Genomic DNA, 17,846 nt, shown 5'->3' on the forward strand with positions numbered 1-17,846 from the left:
GGTCTCAGAGGCTGCGCTGAGATGGGTGTGGGTCTGTAAAAACATGGGAAGTTGCCCTCCCACAATTCGTAGCCTGCCCCTCCTCGACACACGGGTTGGCCTCAGGCCAAGTTCTGCGTGTTAGGAGTTGGGGGGTCACACGGCCCTTCATCTTTTGGGTATTCCCAGCCATTGCGTACTGTAGGTGTCCAATCCTGACATCTTGATGGCTTTTTCCACATTCTCTCCAGGCTGTTCCTCCCATTTGTTTAAATGTCTCCTCTTTTCTTCCATCCTTCTAAGGAGTGACCTTCAATCGCTTCCTTCCTCTCTCCCCACGTGCATAGAGCTTCAGTTCTGCTGTTCGTCTCCCGAAGGTGTCCCCTTCAGTTCTGCTGTCCGTTTCCTGAGGGTGTCCCCTTCAGTCCCGCTGTCCGTCTCCTGAGGGAGTCCCCTTCAGTTCTGCTGTCCGTTTCCTGAGGGTGTCCCCTTCAGTTCTGCTGTCCGTCTCCTGAGGGTGTCCCCTTCAGTTCTGCTGTCCGTTTCCTGAGGGTGTCCCCTTCAGTTCTGCTGTCCGTCTCCTGAGGGTGTCCCCTTCAGTTCTGCTGTCCGTCTCCTGAGGGTGTCCCCTTCAGTTCTGCTGTCCGTCTCCTGAGGGTGTCCCCAAATGGACTGCACGCCCAGCTACTTTCTCCTTCCCCATCATGTCACACCTCATGGCAGCAGTCTCCCGTGTGCCGGGGACACTGCCCGCTCGTCCCTGGGCTCCACGGATGCTTCTGTAGTCTGTTTTCTGTGCAGCGCTCTGAGGGAATGTTTTAAGAAAAAGTGCTTCAGATTATCCCAATCTTGGCCAGTAAGCAAGCTCTGTTAGGCTTCCCTAACATGTTGGTTTTGGTCAGAAGGGTGTTCTGTTCTTGTCTTGAACACTTCCTGCTGCAGACCTCGAATCAAACATTTCTGCTGTGACATTTTATTCTTGTGACAAATCCCTCTTCCAACCATTGCCTGGCAGCTCTGCCTTGAGGAGCAGAAACCCATACTCAGGTGTATCTTACTTTCTGTAGCTTTGCCTTTACAGAGCACCCTCCCCCAGCCCCAAAACACACACACACACACACACACACACACACACACACACACACACACACACGCACGCACGCGCGCGCACACACACACACACACACACACACACACAGTTGGTGTGCCTTACTTTCTTCTTAACCCTCCACTTTCTTCTGAGCCTTGTGCTTAGTCTTGTATTAAACTATATCTTGAGTGAAATTTCCAACTGTGCTTCACTGTTTAAGAAAACACAATCTGATGTAGGTGTTCATTGTGATTGAGCTACCACATTTTTTAATGCACAAAATTACAAAATAATTTCTAAGGAGAAAACATGCATTATGAGTTTCTACTGATATTTACAATTTGAATGCAGTATTTTAAGCCTTTATTCGATTTCTTAGATTTCAAGTATGTATTTATCTCTAAATATCATAAAGTTTATTCTTATTAATGATGAAGACATAATACTTAGCTGCTCTGCCCTCACCTGTATTCTCATAGCTAGGGAGTTCAGTAAGCCACAGACATGAATGTCCTGTTAAAAAGGCCACATTCATAACACCTAGAATAATGGCTGACCCCAAAACATCCTCTTTTTTGTAGACTGGACATAAAAAGATACCAACAGAAGGGGAGATGGACAAGTCAGAGTCACAACTGAGTTCTCAGTAGAGATAGACATGGTCTCATTAGCAGAGATAGACATGGTCTCATTAGCAGAGCCAGTTTTGGTAGTATAACTGCCAAGGAATTTTTTTTACAAAAGGTAACTTTTGATATAATTGAAAATTTGTATGAAAAATTTTAATAACAGTGATTATTTTGAATCTTCTCTCAGCAAGACCGCGGTGAGATTTATGCCAGTGGAATCACCAAGCCTATGTCCTCAGTTCTCTCGTAGAGCTCGGTAGTTTCTGATGGTCAGAGAAGAAGTCTGTAGGACCCTTGTCTCACCAATGTAGTAGGTGCAATCTATAGCCTTGAAGTTGCTGTCCTGTCCTTCTGGGGCCATTGATCAGCCCACGTCAGTGTGATGACATTACCATAGCAGAGTTAGAGAATCCTTGTTTATTACCAGATGGAAATATGCCTGGAAACATGTAAATACAAAAGAGACCAAAATCCCAACTGAAGTTTTATGTTCTAGGGGCCAGAACTTGGAGCCTTACTAAAATCACAGACCTGTTCTTACAATATGATAACCATGGGTCACCCATGGCTGTTGAACTCCTGAGGCCTGGCTGGTCTTAATTGAGATGTGTAGGACATTCAGAATAAGTCCTTGATTTAGACTACAATCCGGAAAGTAAAATATTTCACATTTTTCGTATTTATTATACACTGAATAGTGATGTTCTAGATATAATGAGTCATATTGCATGTTATTAAAATAATCTCACTCTTCTGTTTAATAATGTAGCTCCTAGAAAATCTTAAGTTTCACATGTAACATGTCATCATAGTGACTATGGAAACATGTACTTAAAATTTTATTCCTGGAGGGGTGTACATACCTACTCTAGCCAGTCCACATACCCCACACATCACTCACATTATCAAGGAAAATCACTTCTCATATCAGTTGTGTTAGTAGATCAATTTTCAAATGTCCATCAGCTGCAGAGAATATCAAGACGCTTTTGGTAGCTGAGTCTGGATTGCTAGCTTTCAATTAAAGGCTGTCATAAACTAATTAACTGCCCCGGAGCATTTATTCCCAGTTGGAAAACACATGTATCCACCCACCCAGACACCTCCCAGCACCTACAACACACATCATGCATTGTGTGCTGAAGTATTTTGGAGTTAGTGTTGGACGGTATACAGTAATGTGGTCCATGTTAGAGCACATCACCTTACCTGCCTGTTCTCTACTCTTCCTGAGGGCTGTTGATCATCCAGCCTTTATTGCATTCCTACAGTATATAAATCACGGGATTAGAGGCTGCAGAAAGCACAGTAATAAAACATAATCACAATAGCAAAAAATTTATTGAGTGTTTCTGGATGCCAGCACTGTGCTAAGTTACTTACTTCTGTTATTATTTAATCTTCTGAACAACTGGATGAAGGAGGTAGTGTTACTGTCTTTGCACATCACACTTTATTCATGCTTAAAGTCTGTGGGTGAGTTACGGTCATTGCTGAGGACGTGTGTCTGCAATGTAGTGTCTGTGAAGAGCTGTTTACTCGAATGCTTGCTTATCTATCCATGCAACTCAATGCCATGGGCTTAAGGATATCCTTCATTTTCATTTTCCTTCTCACTCTCTGTTTTCCCCAAGTCCATGATCTCTAACTCATACTCACTCCCAAGGGTTCCGGCTCTGCTGCCTTTGAGCTTTATCAGCTTGGGTCTTTTCTTTTTTTTCTTTCTCTCAATGTGGTATGAAAAAAAAGTTGAAGTAGGATTTGAGGTCCTACATGTAAAAGAGATCAGGGACTTTTTATTTCTCCTAGGCTTGTGGTGATGTGTAAGATATCTAGTATTAAGATGCCTGCATCTTATCCAATCCCCACTTTCAGAGTTTCTGGCATTGTATGGCCCCACCATCTACTAACGTAGCCTCCAAGATTTTCTAAGGAATGACGGAGTATTGGGACAGCACCAATGGGAAGTGGTATGCTGCATTTGGGCTTACATCTCATGACAAAAAGACCAGACTTCATCTTTCTGCAAGGGGGCTAGAAAGCCCAGTCTTGCTTATTCAGGAAGGAAAAGAGTTGGATATGAATGAGACTGAGTGGTTACCACCACAGCAAGTTTGGGGTTTGAGGTTATTTTGGCGGTTGTGTCTTTGGAAGTTGTGTATGTTACGTATCCTTCCAGCTTTGAAGCTGCCTTCTCATTTGAATAATTGTGAGTTGAATGAAATTCAAATAGACCCTTAACCCAAGTCTACTATTAGTAAAACAAACAAACAAACAAACAAAAAACCAGAAGGACTTTGGATGTGAAATAAACTATCTTGGTAGCATTTGTGAACATTCTAGTTTCATTCTCTATTCAAGTTGCTCTTTATGAAGGCATGCTTGTTTTATCCCTGAAGAGGAGTCAAGTAAGTCATAAACAGCATTTATTCTGTGACAATTTTCAAATGGCTCCTTTTCTATCAAGTGTTTTCCTATCAAGTGTTGCTGTCATTATAAGATTTGCAAAATCCATGTGATTTTAAAAATGATTTCTGGCATGTCAAGTGGCACTTGGTGTTTTGGTACAATCTTGAAACTATTTCTGAAGGTCCACATAAGATATGGTGTAGAGTCGGGGGCTGTTCATTGAGAACTTTTTGAAGCACACCTCACCATTGTAACTGGTTGTAATTCCTGGGTGCTGACATGAAGATTAATAATGTTTAACTCTGATTTTGGCAATTTTTGGCAATTTCATTGCCACAGTCCTTTTCTTTCAAGTTATTACCTGGAACCGAAGTGATAACAAATGTTTTATTTTATGCTGCCATATAAAAAGTTAATTTTTCGTGTGTTTCATGTTTTTATGGACACACAGACAGGGACATGGACACACACACACATGAACACACAAACGTGCGCACGCACGTGCACATGCACACACACACACACACACACACAAACTGAATCAGAAGGACACAAGCAATTCTCCTAACATGGAAAACTGTTACTGGTTTAAACACTAGGTGACAAGGTCTCCTGCAGTTAACTGATAGGGGAAAAATAGGAGTTCAACCATATGAGTCTTTGTGAATTGACTGTATCACACAATTCTTTTTTTTCTGGGAAATGATAGCAATCTTGACTTTGCCAAGTATTATTATTGAGTCAACTGCCAAAGTTTAAGAGAGAGTGTCAAAGGCTCTTAAAATTATTTAGTGTTGAGTGAAGGGGCAGAGAAAGGTATTCCACATTCCCAAGCAGTTCAACTTTTATCTTTATACCTGATGTTGGTCCATGACTTAGATAGGAAGGCTTTCCCAACTTCTTTCTCTCCTTTTTAGTGATGCACACTGTCGGCAGATATCAGGATGTTAGTAGGAGCAGCTCTAGTGCACTCGTTGATACCCATTTTAGAACTACACGTTCTAATTTTTCCTGCTCCTTCTTGCCTGCCCTCCACCTATCTTCAAACTTCTGCGCATCAGAAGGCCTGCACGCCTGCTTGTGGTTTTGCACCATCTGGAAGTTCAAGTTTGACTTTAGAAATGATGTCATACTTGCTTACTGCAAGCTGAGATAATGTTGGTTGAGAATTGGATGCAGTTCAGGTCAGTTTTTTTATTTAAAAAAAAAGAACGAGCCTCAAGTTTTTCCCCCCTTGATTCTAGAAGACTGTACAGAGCTTTACAGATAGAGTGAAGGTGATTGGAAGGTGTGATCCAAATTCCTTTGAAGTTAAGTTCATGCTTATGGCTCATGGAAAATAAACTCCCGAACAGAAGACCTCAGCTGGCACAGGCACCTCCCTGCCATGTTGAGTTTGGGTGTTGTGAGGAGTGTGTTGATCACAGCCATCCTTGCGTTCTGTGTTAGTCTAGGAAAAATAGTCTCACGGCAGGGCTTGATTTTAATGTCCTCTGGGCTCAGGATGGTTCAGCAGGGCACTGCCAGATCACAGGTGGTGAGAAAGTGTCCTAAGTGCTGTTCGTAGTTTTCACGATTGTGAAGCTTCTTCTTCCAAATGTTTGCTCCCCACTTCTGCTCTCAGCCTTGCTCACCGGGGTTCACCTCTGTCACAGTTTTGATGGCGGGCATGTCCCTTTGGTCCACATATATAGCATCCATTTGAGAGCTAGGATGCAGGCCTAACCCAGCCACAGTCCAACATTTCTTCTCTGAATCCCACTGAATGAGTCCGTGTGAAAATCCCTGATTGATGAAAACTGTTTCAAATGACAGCTGTAATATGGAAGACTATGTCCTGCTGGTTTTCAAGGAGCTGACCAGATGACCTCGCTTTGATCATGAAGTGAAAACCCTGTTTTATTACCGGATAAGAAAACCCAAAGAGAAGTGATGGTGGCGTCCCGGTTGCCAGGAGAAGCTGAATTCAGTTGTTGATGAACCACTTCAGAATCTGAGATGCTTAGGTGGGAAGCCAGGGCATTTTCATTTAGGAAGGCTTGAGCATCTGAGTTGCTCTGCCATCTTCTCTGCCAGCCCCGTGTACTCATGGCCAATGTAGGAAGAAACATAGCTAGCATATATGAAGAGCCTGTGATTCTCAGTCCCTGATCACAGAGTGTCCACCCTCTCTAGTAGTATACAAAGTCAGAAATGTTTGCCTCGCAGCTCCAAGCTCCAGGCATTGCTCCTTCATGGGAATTCCCAGCTCCATCTTCTTCTCTGGGTCCAAAACTGTAAGAACCTTTGACATTTTAGAATATAGCTTTGGCGTACACACCCTGCTTTTTTGGAAAGGTTGAACAAAGAAGATTGTAGTCCAGCAGCTTCCTTGTTTTTAACACTATCCTCTCCTGATGCAGTCTACGCAAGGCAAATGCCTGCCTTTACTAACACAAGATGGTCAGGCATTGAGAGTCAAGAAACTGAGGATGGAGGTTGGGGTGGGAGGAGGGTCACTTGTCCTGATCTTCACAGACTTGGAGCCAATGGACATGGCGGTCTCTAATGCCCACAGGGGTCTCTAATGCCCACAGCGGTCTCAATGCCCATGGCGGTCTCTAATGCACACGGCGGTCTCTAATGCACACGGCAGTCTCTAATGCACACGGCAGTCTCTTCCACTTCTTGCTGCCCATCCTTTTCCTCCACCCCCTTTGCCTGGTTATTTTCACGTTTGTACTTCTTGGTGGTTGATGACGATGCTAGCCGTTCGTTTTACTGTTGTGGAGAGCAGGGGTCAGATGTCCATCACCATGGCACCCTATCATCCATCAGTAACCTGTTATCTTCCAAACCCTCTGTTCGCTCAGGCACCTCATACGGTGTTTTAGTTTCTGGACTTGGTTTTGCTATTGTTCAGTCTCTTAGTCATGAAAGAGAATGGTATGTTTGCTGATTCTTAGTTGAATATTTGTTTTTTTCCAAATTGATTGAAATTCCTAATTTAAGTATATTGGCATATAAATTATAAAGCTATATGGTTTTGTGAGTTTTTGATAGCTCTTTGCTTTATGTGTCTGCTCTCTTAACATGTAGAGCAAACGTTTCTTTCCTAAGGAATCATATACAAGACTTTACAAAGTGAAAGTAAAAAGAGGAATCCACCTCCATGTCTGTCATCTCTTAGTACTGCTCCCATTTCCTCCTAAGTAGCCAAACTTACTGTCCCTTCTTCAGGAAACGTAGAATGAAATGGTCATGCCCATGTCAAACAGTATATATTCACTTGGGACTTCTCTTTACGCATTCACTCACAGCTTCCTCTGCCCTACTTTTTAATATCATTTCGTTGGGGGAATTGATTACTCTAAGCATTATGGAGTGACAGTGTGGTTGTTTGAATGAAAATGGTCCTCATAGGCTCAGATATTTGAATGTTTGGTTCCCAGTTGAGGAACTATTAAGAAGGTTTAGGAGGTGTGTTCCTTTACGGGGAGGGCTGTGTTTCTTGGAAAAGGTGTGTCACTTGAGATGGACTTTTGAAACCGCAAAAGCCCGCACCAGCCCCGCCCCCATGTGAATCGTGCTCCCTGCGAATCTGCTTTCCACCATGATTACAAGGGACTGACCCCTCTGAGACTGTATGCAAATCCCCATCAAATGGTTGCTTTTATGAGAGTTGCCTTGGCTATGGGGTCTCCTCACAGCAGTAGAACAGTGTCTAAAGACAGACAGGGACATTCAGATGCCATCAGTGATGTCTGCTGAAATGGTAGCACAACAATTGTAGCCATGATTTCCAGCTTTTTTTAAACATCTCATTGAGAAAAACAAATACCTTGGAAATAATGTATTATATGTCATTGTTCAGCAAAGAATCTTCTTGGAAAACTTGTAGATAGTTACTAATAATAATTAAAGACACCAAGCCTTCGTATAATATGTCACAGTTGCTCTTAGAAGCTGGCACAGTATTCATTTGTAAACATGAGTGAGAGTGTGATGTAAATTGATAAGGAGAGTTTGAAAAGACAAAATTAATTTTAAGTGGTTTTCATATTCTTTGCATTCTCTTATTTGTGATACTTCAGTGACTTTCTTCTGTAGTCTGATCTGAGTAGTGGAGTGCAGAAGTAAAACTTGCTGTGTGCATGGCAGCCAGAATGTTAGAATACACATTTTGCAGCTGGGGAGATGGTTCAGTCAGGAAGACACGCAGAGTGCGAGTGTGCAGACCTGAGTTTGGAATCTAAAGCACACAGAGAAAAGCCACATGTGACAACATGCATCTGTAATCCCAGTTCTGGGATGCCATAGGCTTGTTGGTCAATCAATATAACTGAAATAACCGAATTGGTGAGCCCTGGGTTTAGTAAGATACCATGACTGGAAAAAAGAATAATAAACGGGAATGGGAAACAGTTAAAAAAATCACTTCTCATCACCTCGTGGCCTCCATGTGCATCCTCACATACATGTGTACATAATCACACACAGGTAAGAATTCATAAAGCTTATGTTTTTTTCTCTCTCTCTTTAACTAGTAACATTTGAAAAACGGGAGTTTTGATTTTCTAATGTCTCTCAGGTGGAAATGGGAATTCCTTTTTTGCTCTTTGCTGTCTTTAAAAGGTGCCTGGGAAGCAATCACCATCCACCTTGAGAATGGCTGTTTTGTTCCCATGTCTTTCCTCGCCCTGACAGCACAGCTTCCTCAAGGCCCCCTGCGTGTTTCTAGTTTAGCAGTTTCTCGACGCGTCTATCTTGTCCATCCAGATGCTCTCTGTGTTCTCAGTGTTCTTGGAAGACCCTGCAAAGCATGAGCAATGTTTCCCTTCCCAGGGACCTCCCGTGGAGGAGTCAGTGTGCCCTGTTCACCGCCCTAACCAAACACATTGTTTCCCATGAGCAGGGAAACAAACACGAGGATACGCTTCTATTTTGCAACGCCTTATTTCGTGAACACTATGGGTTTTTTTTTTTTAAGTATTACTGTTCAGCTATTTGCACAACAGGATGTCTTGGTAGATTGTAGGCTGCTAAAATGCCCTGAGGTGACTTAAAAAGGTTTATTCTTATTTTATGTACGTGGATGCTTTGCCTATATGTATGCCTGTGCACGATGTGTGTCCACGGCTGCCAGAGGAGGCTGCTGGATCCCTTGGAGTTAGAGATGGTCGTTAAGTACTGTGCGGGTACCACAATTGAACCTGGGTCATCTGAAAGCACAGCCAGCCAGTGCTTCTGTCTGCTGAGCCTCCTCTCTAGCCCCCGCCAAGGTGTCTTTGAACAGACAGTTGATGGAGCTGAGCTCAGGTATTGCCTGCGGCCTCCTCTGCTCTTGGACAGCACTGATTATTGACAGCATCTTTGTAAAACCAAAACCTTCCTTCTTTGTCCACACTTCAGGTAGATGCTCTGAGATTACGGCTGGAAGAGAAAGAATCTTTTCTCAATAAGAAAACAAAACAGCTGCAGGACCTCACAGAAGAGAAGGGGACCCTGGCTGGGGAGATCCGTGATATGAAAGACATGTTAGAAGTAAAGGAAAGAAAAATCAATGTTCTTCAGAAAAAAGTGAGTAGCTGATATAACCCTTTAATAGGATGAGAGTTGTGATCATACATGTTTGACATTTCAGAGAGATTTGGGGTTATGGGAGATAAAGTATTTGTTTTTTAATTTAGATTAGGATGTATCAAGTTTTACTTACTGGTATTCAATTTACTAATAGTTGTGCTGTGTCATTTTTAGCTTGAGGTGTCTATTTTCTTTTGATTACCAAAGAACTAAATGGAGATTTCTTTTCAAATTTGCAATCATAAGCAATGTGTAATTATACCAATTTGTGTTTATATACATTTACTCTCATATGTCCATTTATATATATGCATTTATTTTTATATGTTTGTATATACTTATATTTAATATGTTTAATTTATATTTATATACTAACTTAAGCCTGTGGGGGTAAGAGCTGGGTTTGCAGCTCAGTGGGAAGAGCATGCTCTCAGCAAGCACTGGGCCCTGAGTCCAGTCTCTAGCAATGGAAAGACAAATAGATGAGAAATAAGAATCCCTCGGCGATGATGTTTACGTTTTTCCTTATGAACGTTGACTGGTGTATTTAGGGATTGTGTCTTAAATGGACCTTTGGTGTACTTTACATTTAGATGAACTTTGCTTGATGACATCTTGTTGTCATCCATTCCTCCTGCTGTAGCAAACTGCCTGAGACTGTTTTGTAAGGAGTAGACATTTGGTCTTTCACAGTTCTAGGCACTAGAAAGCCCTGGATCCAAATGTGTGTGGTTTGGCGTCTGAGAAAGGTCTTTTTGCTGCCAAGATGGCACCTTATCAGTACACCCTCCTCCAGGGCAAGTGCTTTATTCACGAGTGATGGCAGAAGACGGTAAAGGCGGAGTTAGTCCCCTTTGCCCTTATGTGAGGTTGTTACCCCATACAGAGGGTCATGGCTCTCATGACAATGATTTCCCAAAGACTCCACCTGTTGATACACTTTGGTGATTATATTTTAACACACATACATTGGGTGTCACACCCAGACCATAGCAATGACTGAATTCATGTGGACTATTTTGGGGGTGGTAGGGTCACTTGTTGTGTAAATGTTTCAATTTTACTTAGTTGGAATCAGTGGAGAGAATGCACAAGCAGGTCTACCACTGTAATGCAGTAAGATATTCAGCCTCATTAGGGCCCCTCTTTTCTTCTCTCTTTAAGTGGTCCATTTCATTCCCTACTGGGGATTCCGACTTTGTGACATCACCATATTTTTACTTTGGAGAATTTCCATTGTCTGTTTTATGCAGTTTTTGATACCCTGCATTTTCCTCATTGTTATTATTATTTTTAAAAGATCAACAAGAAGATTCATAACCCTTATCTCCTAAGAAATTAAAATGATAGAAATATACAGCACTTTATGAATCATGGGTAGCTATTATGGGAACTGTTATCAGCAGGAAGCTGGCCTGGGCTACCAGGAAGTCACTGTAGGCAGCATGGTCCTGTGATACTGCTGATACAGGCACACAGGAGTAACTGACTTCTCCTTTAGTGTCATTTGTCACCACCATCTCTCACCTGGATCTTGTCATCAGTGGCCTAGGTTTTTTTTTTAATGTTTACATTTGTGGTTCCTACACTGTGTTCTTAACACAGAAACTAGAAATTTCTTTTTAGATCCCAAAAGAATTTAACTCACTCTCTAATCAGAGTCTTTCCATTTCAACCAGCTGTGTAATCTATAGGCCTCAGTATAAATGAAAATGTGGGAGCCTTTTGCTCCCAATTTGTGAATGTTAGGATAGTAGCAGTAGATCATTAAGTCAGAAACGGGGCCTAGAACAGCTGTACAGATGTCAAGTCCATACCACCGCCTCATCCAGTGGCTGCAACTTTTGCTGATGCTAATGGGTGGAAGTTCTTACAAAGGTCATGTAGCCATACGTAATTTGGCTGCTGACCCTCTATCCTCTCTCTTATGCTCACAGCATATCAGTAGCTAAGGGCTGTGTATTCTTCTTCAGAGACATACATGCTTTCTCATAGTTCTGAAAATTTATGGCACTTCAACCTTTAGAGGGCATTAGCTGTAGACACGTTGTGGAGCTACTGGTTGTTAAGCTCTTCAGTTGAAATGTGTCACAAGAGTGACAACCATATGATATTTTTAAAGGTCTGTCATGAAAAGTAGACTTTTAAGAGCCGTCAACAGTAATTTCTACATTACTTATATGAAATGCTTCGGGTGTGTCAGCGACATAAAACATACTGCTAAAATTAAGTATTGTTAGTTTCTTACTGTCTACTGAGGCTATTAGGAAGTGTAAAATTAAATATGTGAATCTCATTGTATTTGTACCAGATATAAAAGCTGTAAATATTCTTTCCATATACATATATAGCTCATGTCTTTGTGTCTTGAGAGTCTTTGCTCAAAATGAAGACCTAGTCTTTGGTCCCTCCCATATAAAATAGAATGTGTGTATTCCAACCCTCTGGTTTAGGTGTACAATTTTACTTTTCCAAATATAATTTATTACCATCTGGAAAATATGTACCTTTAAAAGTTGTCCATTGACATTTTCAGAATACAGATTCTAGGATGTAAGGCTTTATTGCGTTTTTCACTGCTATATCTTTTAGCACATAGTAGGTATATTTGCTCAGTAAACATTTAACAAATGAGTGAATGCTATTTTAAAGCTAAAATACTGAACAGGAGCATTTGGTTAGTTAAGGGTATGGTCTACTATTTTTGCCTGTGGTCAGGAAAACCTCTGCCAACCATACTGACTCAAGAATGAGTTGTACAAACATGACGAAGACAGTTGACACTCACTTGTTTCTGTAGATAGATGGTGATAAGATTATCAATGAATCTGTAGGGTCTAGACACCTTACCTACTCATGCTTCTGGCTCTCCATAAATGAATTCTGTTATAACCTCACAGTGATGGAGAAGTTATCTACAAAGAAGCCATACCCACAGTTTAGAACCTGACGCAAACATGTGCAAGCTTATGACAGGCAAAGCCCCCACATGGAGGATAGAGGTGCTCACAAAGTTCTACCCCTAGCTAAGGAGCTATTGATATTGTTAGCTCCTTGGAGAAGGATGGTTAGTTTCCCTTAGGGTGTAGTCCCTGGTGGGTCTATCACCCTCTAGTGGATGGCCACATCTTCAAGAGTGTATAAGCATGACTGATTGGAACTGATGGGTTAAAAAAAAAACCAGTAAGTTGAGTGGGTATGGATTTGGAGGTGGATCTAGGAGAAGTTGGGGGAGAGGGATGAATATGATGAAAATACAATATATCAAATTCTCAAAGAATTAATTTAAAAATGTGGAGATAATATAGAAGCCAATGACGCATTGTCTTTGCATCTGGAGACTTCTTAGAGTTTTGTCTACATTCAACATAATCATCTACTTCAGAACAGGCCTGGATTACAACAGCATAAGCTTTGGATTATGGTGTGTTGGCATGAAATAATAATAAACTCACGTCAACATCAAAACTGCAATATTACCTCGGTGGTGACCTGCACTGTGTTATGGTGTTGGCAGAATGGGGAATTTAACTGGAACTGAATGACCAGAGAAGCTCTAGTGGCAGGTGAGCTCTGATCAACCTTTTACAGGAAGACAGATTGCTCAGGATGGACTTTTGACCCTGAGGCCACAGTTTTGGCTTTATTTCATAGTGCCAAGGTATGGAAATTTTTAGTAGGCGACGAAATTGTGCATATATGTGAATGTTCACCAGGATATTCACTTTCTGTACTACCAAAGGCAAGGTAGCATGAATTTTGTTCTGATCCAGTAGCCCTTTTTTTCCCACACCTGAACACAAAGTTCAGCTGATGAAGTGTAACTTGACTATTGAGTTTTTGTAGGAAATGCCATGAAGCTTTGATGACATTGCACATTTGGAAAGTGTATAAGTGTATAATGCCTATGATTTTAAGACATGGTAGCAATATTTAAACCAGATCAGTTTTTGACTGTCATGCAACTCATAGATTCTTAGAGCATAAACTTCCTAACCAAGAGTTTGCTTTAAATCCATTAAAACTAGGTAATTTTTCAGTATCCATTTTCATCCTCAGTCATAGGAGCAAATGTACAGAGCAGGAGTACTTTATATATGGGTGAGAAATGCAGATTTGTAGATTGCCTTCTGACTTGGGAAATGGAAGGGGGTGAGTAGCATTGTCTCCTGTGCACGGTGTATATGGACCCTCTAACTTGAGCATCTTTATTCTGCTTGTTTGGGATTATTGTGTGTGAAATTCTGACAGATGATAAACTCAGGGGTAAGGATGCCTTCTTTTACCGAATGCTCCCTGTGTATCAGTAACTTCTCGAGGTTCTGAGGTTCGTAAAGAAAGTGCTATCCTGTGATTCTCGGGAAGCTGATATTCTTCTAAGAGAAGTATTAGTACCTAATAACCCTTTATGTAACCACACGTGCCGTACTGTCAAAAGCATACTTCTTGTAGTACATAGAGCAGAACCACCCCTGCCTCCTTTAAGCTATAGCATTATATTGAAAGACTATCCCAAGCTACAACAATTGGTCTTTAGGACAAGATTATTTATAATCAAGAACTATGTCAGCACTAGAGGCCAAAAGGAAGCAAACATCCTCAGAGACATGCAGCCAGACGCCACTGATGGGTGCCCTCTGCCCCTCCTCTCTGCCCCGACAGTGCCAACTTATCAGGGATCCGGACTTCTAGCATTGCTTCGGATTTTGTTCAAGTTTGCCTCCTCGACAGGATCTACCTAAGACCCTCCCTCTAAAATAGATCCGAGCTTCACATTTGAACTTTGTGGTCATTCTGTGTCACATACTTTAGGTTTTTTAATTTTTTTTTCTGGCAATGCAGTCTGGGAGAGATTTTGTGCTCGTAGGGAAAGATGCCTTCATCTCTTTGCAAAATTCTTACCACATGTTGACCCTCCTTCAATGGAAATACACTCAGTTCTCAACGAGTGAGAACTTGGAAGCAGGGAAATTTCTTTGAGCTCTACTTCTGTCTTGAGAATATTGTCATCTATGAGAAGAGCCGTTTGCCCCAGTGAAATGTCAAACCCACTCACTGTTCCCAGTACAGTGCGTTCTGTGTAGGCTGCAGGAGGGAACCATGCCGTGAATAATAATGCTCGGAGGGGATGACTGTTGCTTTTCCCACACCTAACACCCCTAGCCTCGGCTCTCTTAGCTGTAGTGATGTGCACCCCAAGTATAACCCGGTGCATGCAAGCTGGCTCTGCACCTTCGTGAAGGCAGGAAACCAGCTGTAAGTCCAGGGGTTGGATCTGCAACCGCAGTGATGGTCTTGGGTCTATGGCAGTATCTTCTCAACCCCCTTTCCTGCTCTCTAGTGAGCATTTGCATTTTTGTTTGCCACAGCTGGGAGATCCCTAGATAGGTCTGAAAGGGGGACCCCGCCCCAGTGATGCTCGTCGGCATCCTGTTGTACAGATCACACCTTCAATGAGCACTCTTACAGAGAGAGCTGTTCTGCAGGAGTCCTTAACTGTTCATGTGGGCTACCCTCTTACATTGACCACCTAGGCCCCTTGCCTACAGATAGTGTTTCTTAAATTCCATTTTACATAGTTTAGCAGAGTACTTCCGTATTCCAAATATTACCTCAGCCTGTATGTGTCACATATTTTTTTCATGCATCTTTCTTAGAACTTTGAGGTGGTTTAAGGTGATGACTATGTTGTTGGTGTGTATTGTTGTGTGCATGTGAGTGTAGGTGTTGGCTAATTTTAACTGTCAACTTGGCCCAACCTGTTTATACTTGAGAAAAGAGTTGTGGTTGGAGAACTGCCTAGATCAGATTAGCCTGTGGGCTTGTCTGTTGGGGGGATGTGGTCCTTTATTTCTTTCTGTATATCAAGCCGGGAATCCATGGGGAATGGGCTCCAACAGCTCAGGCTCCTTTCTGTTAGTCCTCACAAAATGTGATTTCTCTGGGTAGAGCAGGCTGCTGCCTCATTTTGGCTGCCTTTTTCTCCTAATTGTTTTACCTCACCCATTTCAAGGAGATGCCTCTGTTCTTAGAGTGCTTGAAGTGCTCAATTCCCCATGTCAATTCTCCGAGCGGGAATCTTGCCCGGAACTTGCTTGTTTACAGTGATGCTCATGGCATGCTGACTGACAGTGTAGACTCTTCCTGTTTTGCCATGGCAACGCTTCTAGGACATCCCATTTGAACAGTGCCCATTCCCTTGATGTCCACAGTGTCACCCTTCTTGCACCTCTATTTCCTAAAAGGCCTGGATAGTATGTGGTGGCTTCGCCCCTCCTTCCCTTTGTGCTCGTCATTTTGGTGAGTTATTAGAAGATGGCTGCCGTGGCTGAAAGATGGGGCACTGTCTTCACTGTTGACTGATGTGGGAGAGTCTGTTCCGCTGTGGGTAGCACCATTCTCTTGTGCCAAATAAAGGAAGATCCAGCTGCGTATTAAGCTTGCCCACCTACCTGCCGTCACTCCTCTGGCTGCAAAGTCAGTTCTTGGGTTGGAGGTAATGCTGTGTGGAGCAGCAAGCAGGCACACTTTCAAGTTCCTGTCTTGAATCTCTGCCTTTTATCTTCCTCATTGGCAGACTGTAACCTGGAAGTGTAAAACAAATAAACCCCTTTCTTCTCAAAATATTTTACTCACAGCAGCAGTAGGACAGTGATGTTTGAACTGTTACTATTATTTTAAGTTTAATAATTTTCTATATAGTCCACCATAATTATAGAGAATGTGTATTATTCTCTGTTGGATTGTTAGAATTGTTAGTATTAAAACTGATCAGGCCATTGTAGTCATGGAATCAGCACATCTGCACACAGGAGAGACATCTTACCTCCCAGAAGGAATGAAATGAGCAAGGATTATTTCCTGGAAATGTTGACGAGTAAATCTGGCACCGAGGGACTTCAAATAGCTGTCTAGTCCATGCATCAGGAGGAACACTTTCAAGGCTTTGCGGCAGGAAGAGGCAGCACAGTGTGTTTGGGGAGATCAAAAGTCACTTAATATAGTTGGACCACACTTCTTGCTCCATTTATGATACCAATTTCACAGCAAGGAGCCTTCCTTTATGTCTCCTAGCAATCAGATATATTATGTAGTTAACCTTTGAGTGACATTTTGACTTCCATACTGTAAGTGTTCTCCCCTCGTCCCTTATGACTTGCAAGTGGCAATAACGATTATCTGTGTTATTTCAAAATGCAGTTCATGGCCAGATCATGCTGAGAACCAATTCTCACTCCCTGAGAGAGCTGAAACAAACCAAGAGGTGCACGTTCACCTTTAAGTAAATACTGGCTTCTATGTTAAGACCTTATATTCTGCACTCAATTTCATCATGGCAGATTTTACAGAAAGTTTTCGCATATAACCACCTGCAGCACCCTTAAAGTATTTAAAGTTAAATTGCCTGGAGTGCCTGGCCGTGACTGTCATCCTGATGGGCATAGGCATCTCGGCACATCTGTCCATCACCGTTGCCAGCTGTTGCCTGCAGCTTTGTGATGGGATTAGTAGTGGTTGCGTTTTTCAGTCTGGGGATGATTCTGCTCCTCTTCCCACATTCTCCGCAGGCCATTTGATTCGAATCAATCTCGTTTATGTGGGGAGGAAATTTTTCTGTCTGTCTCTCTCACTTACTCTCTATTGGCAGTGGATTCTGCTTTGCCATGAAGAGTTGGTGCACATCTATATTAACATTTATTAATGCATATTGTGAGGGAAGTCCATAATTCAAAACTTACATAATACATGTGTAAGTTTCCCCCGCAAACAGATGTTAAGTAGGGGCTGGGTGTTCCTGGGGTCTGTAAACTCCAGAACATTATCTTCCTACTGTTCTGATATTATAATATTATTTGCAGTATTTCTTTTTCCTTTTCACTCTTCCAGATTATATAATTTACACACATCAAAAGGTATACCTACTTCAAACAGGCATTTTTATTTTACAGAAAGTTAATTCTGAATCAATGGCACATAATAGATGTCAGTATGGGACCTTGTGATTATATTTGTATTGCATTTCCTTTGAAGTTGCATTTTTTTAATTTTTAATTTTAATTTTAAATAGCTTGTTTTACATGTCAATCCCAGTTCCCTCTTCCTCCCCTCCCCCCGCACTGCCCCATCCCCCCCAGCCTCCCACCCTATTGCCAATTCCTTCCATATAGGGCATATCT

The 17,846-nt window shown here is 42.0% G+C and overlaps 1 protein-coding gene across 15 annotated transcripts in view; it reads left to right on the forward strand.

The window, feature by feature from the left end:
- Erc2 (ELKS/RAB6-interacting/CAST family member 2) overlaps positions 1-17,846 on the forward strand; it is an 880,091-nt gene that overhangs the window by 357,609 nt on the left and 504,636 nt on the right. For all 15 annotated transcript variants that reach the window (XR_002384370.2, XM_021231590.2, XM_013118849.3 and 12 more), the window contains one exon: positions 9,499-9,666. Coding sequence is in view for 14 of the 15 variants with exons in the window: in XM_021231590.2 (XP_021087249.1) it covers positions 9,499-9,666 (168 nt within the window). In the remaining variant the exon portion in view is untranslated. The remainder of the gene's footprint in view (positions 1-9,498; positions 9,667-17,846) is intronic.

The sequence above is a fragment of the Mesocricetus auratus genome, unplaced genomic scaffold, assembly GCF_017639785.1.
Source record: "Mesocricetus auratus isolate SY011 unplaced genomic scaffold, BCM_Maur_2.0 Super-Scaffold_100006, whole genome shotgun sequence".
Taxonomy (NCBI): domain Eukaryota; kingdom Metazoa; phylum Chordata; class Mammalia; order Rodentia; family Cricetidae; genus Mesocricetus; species Mesocricetus auratus.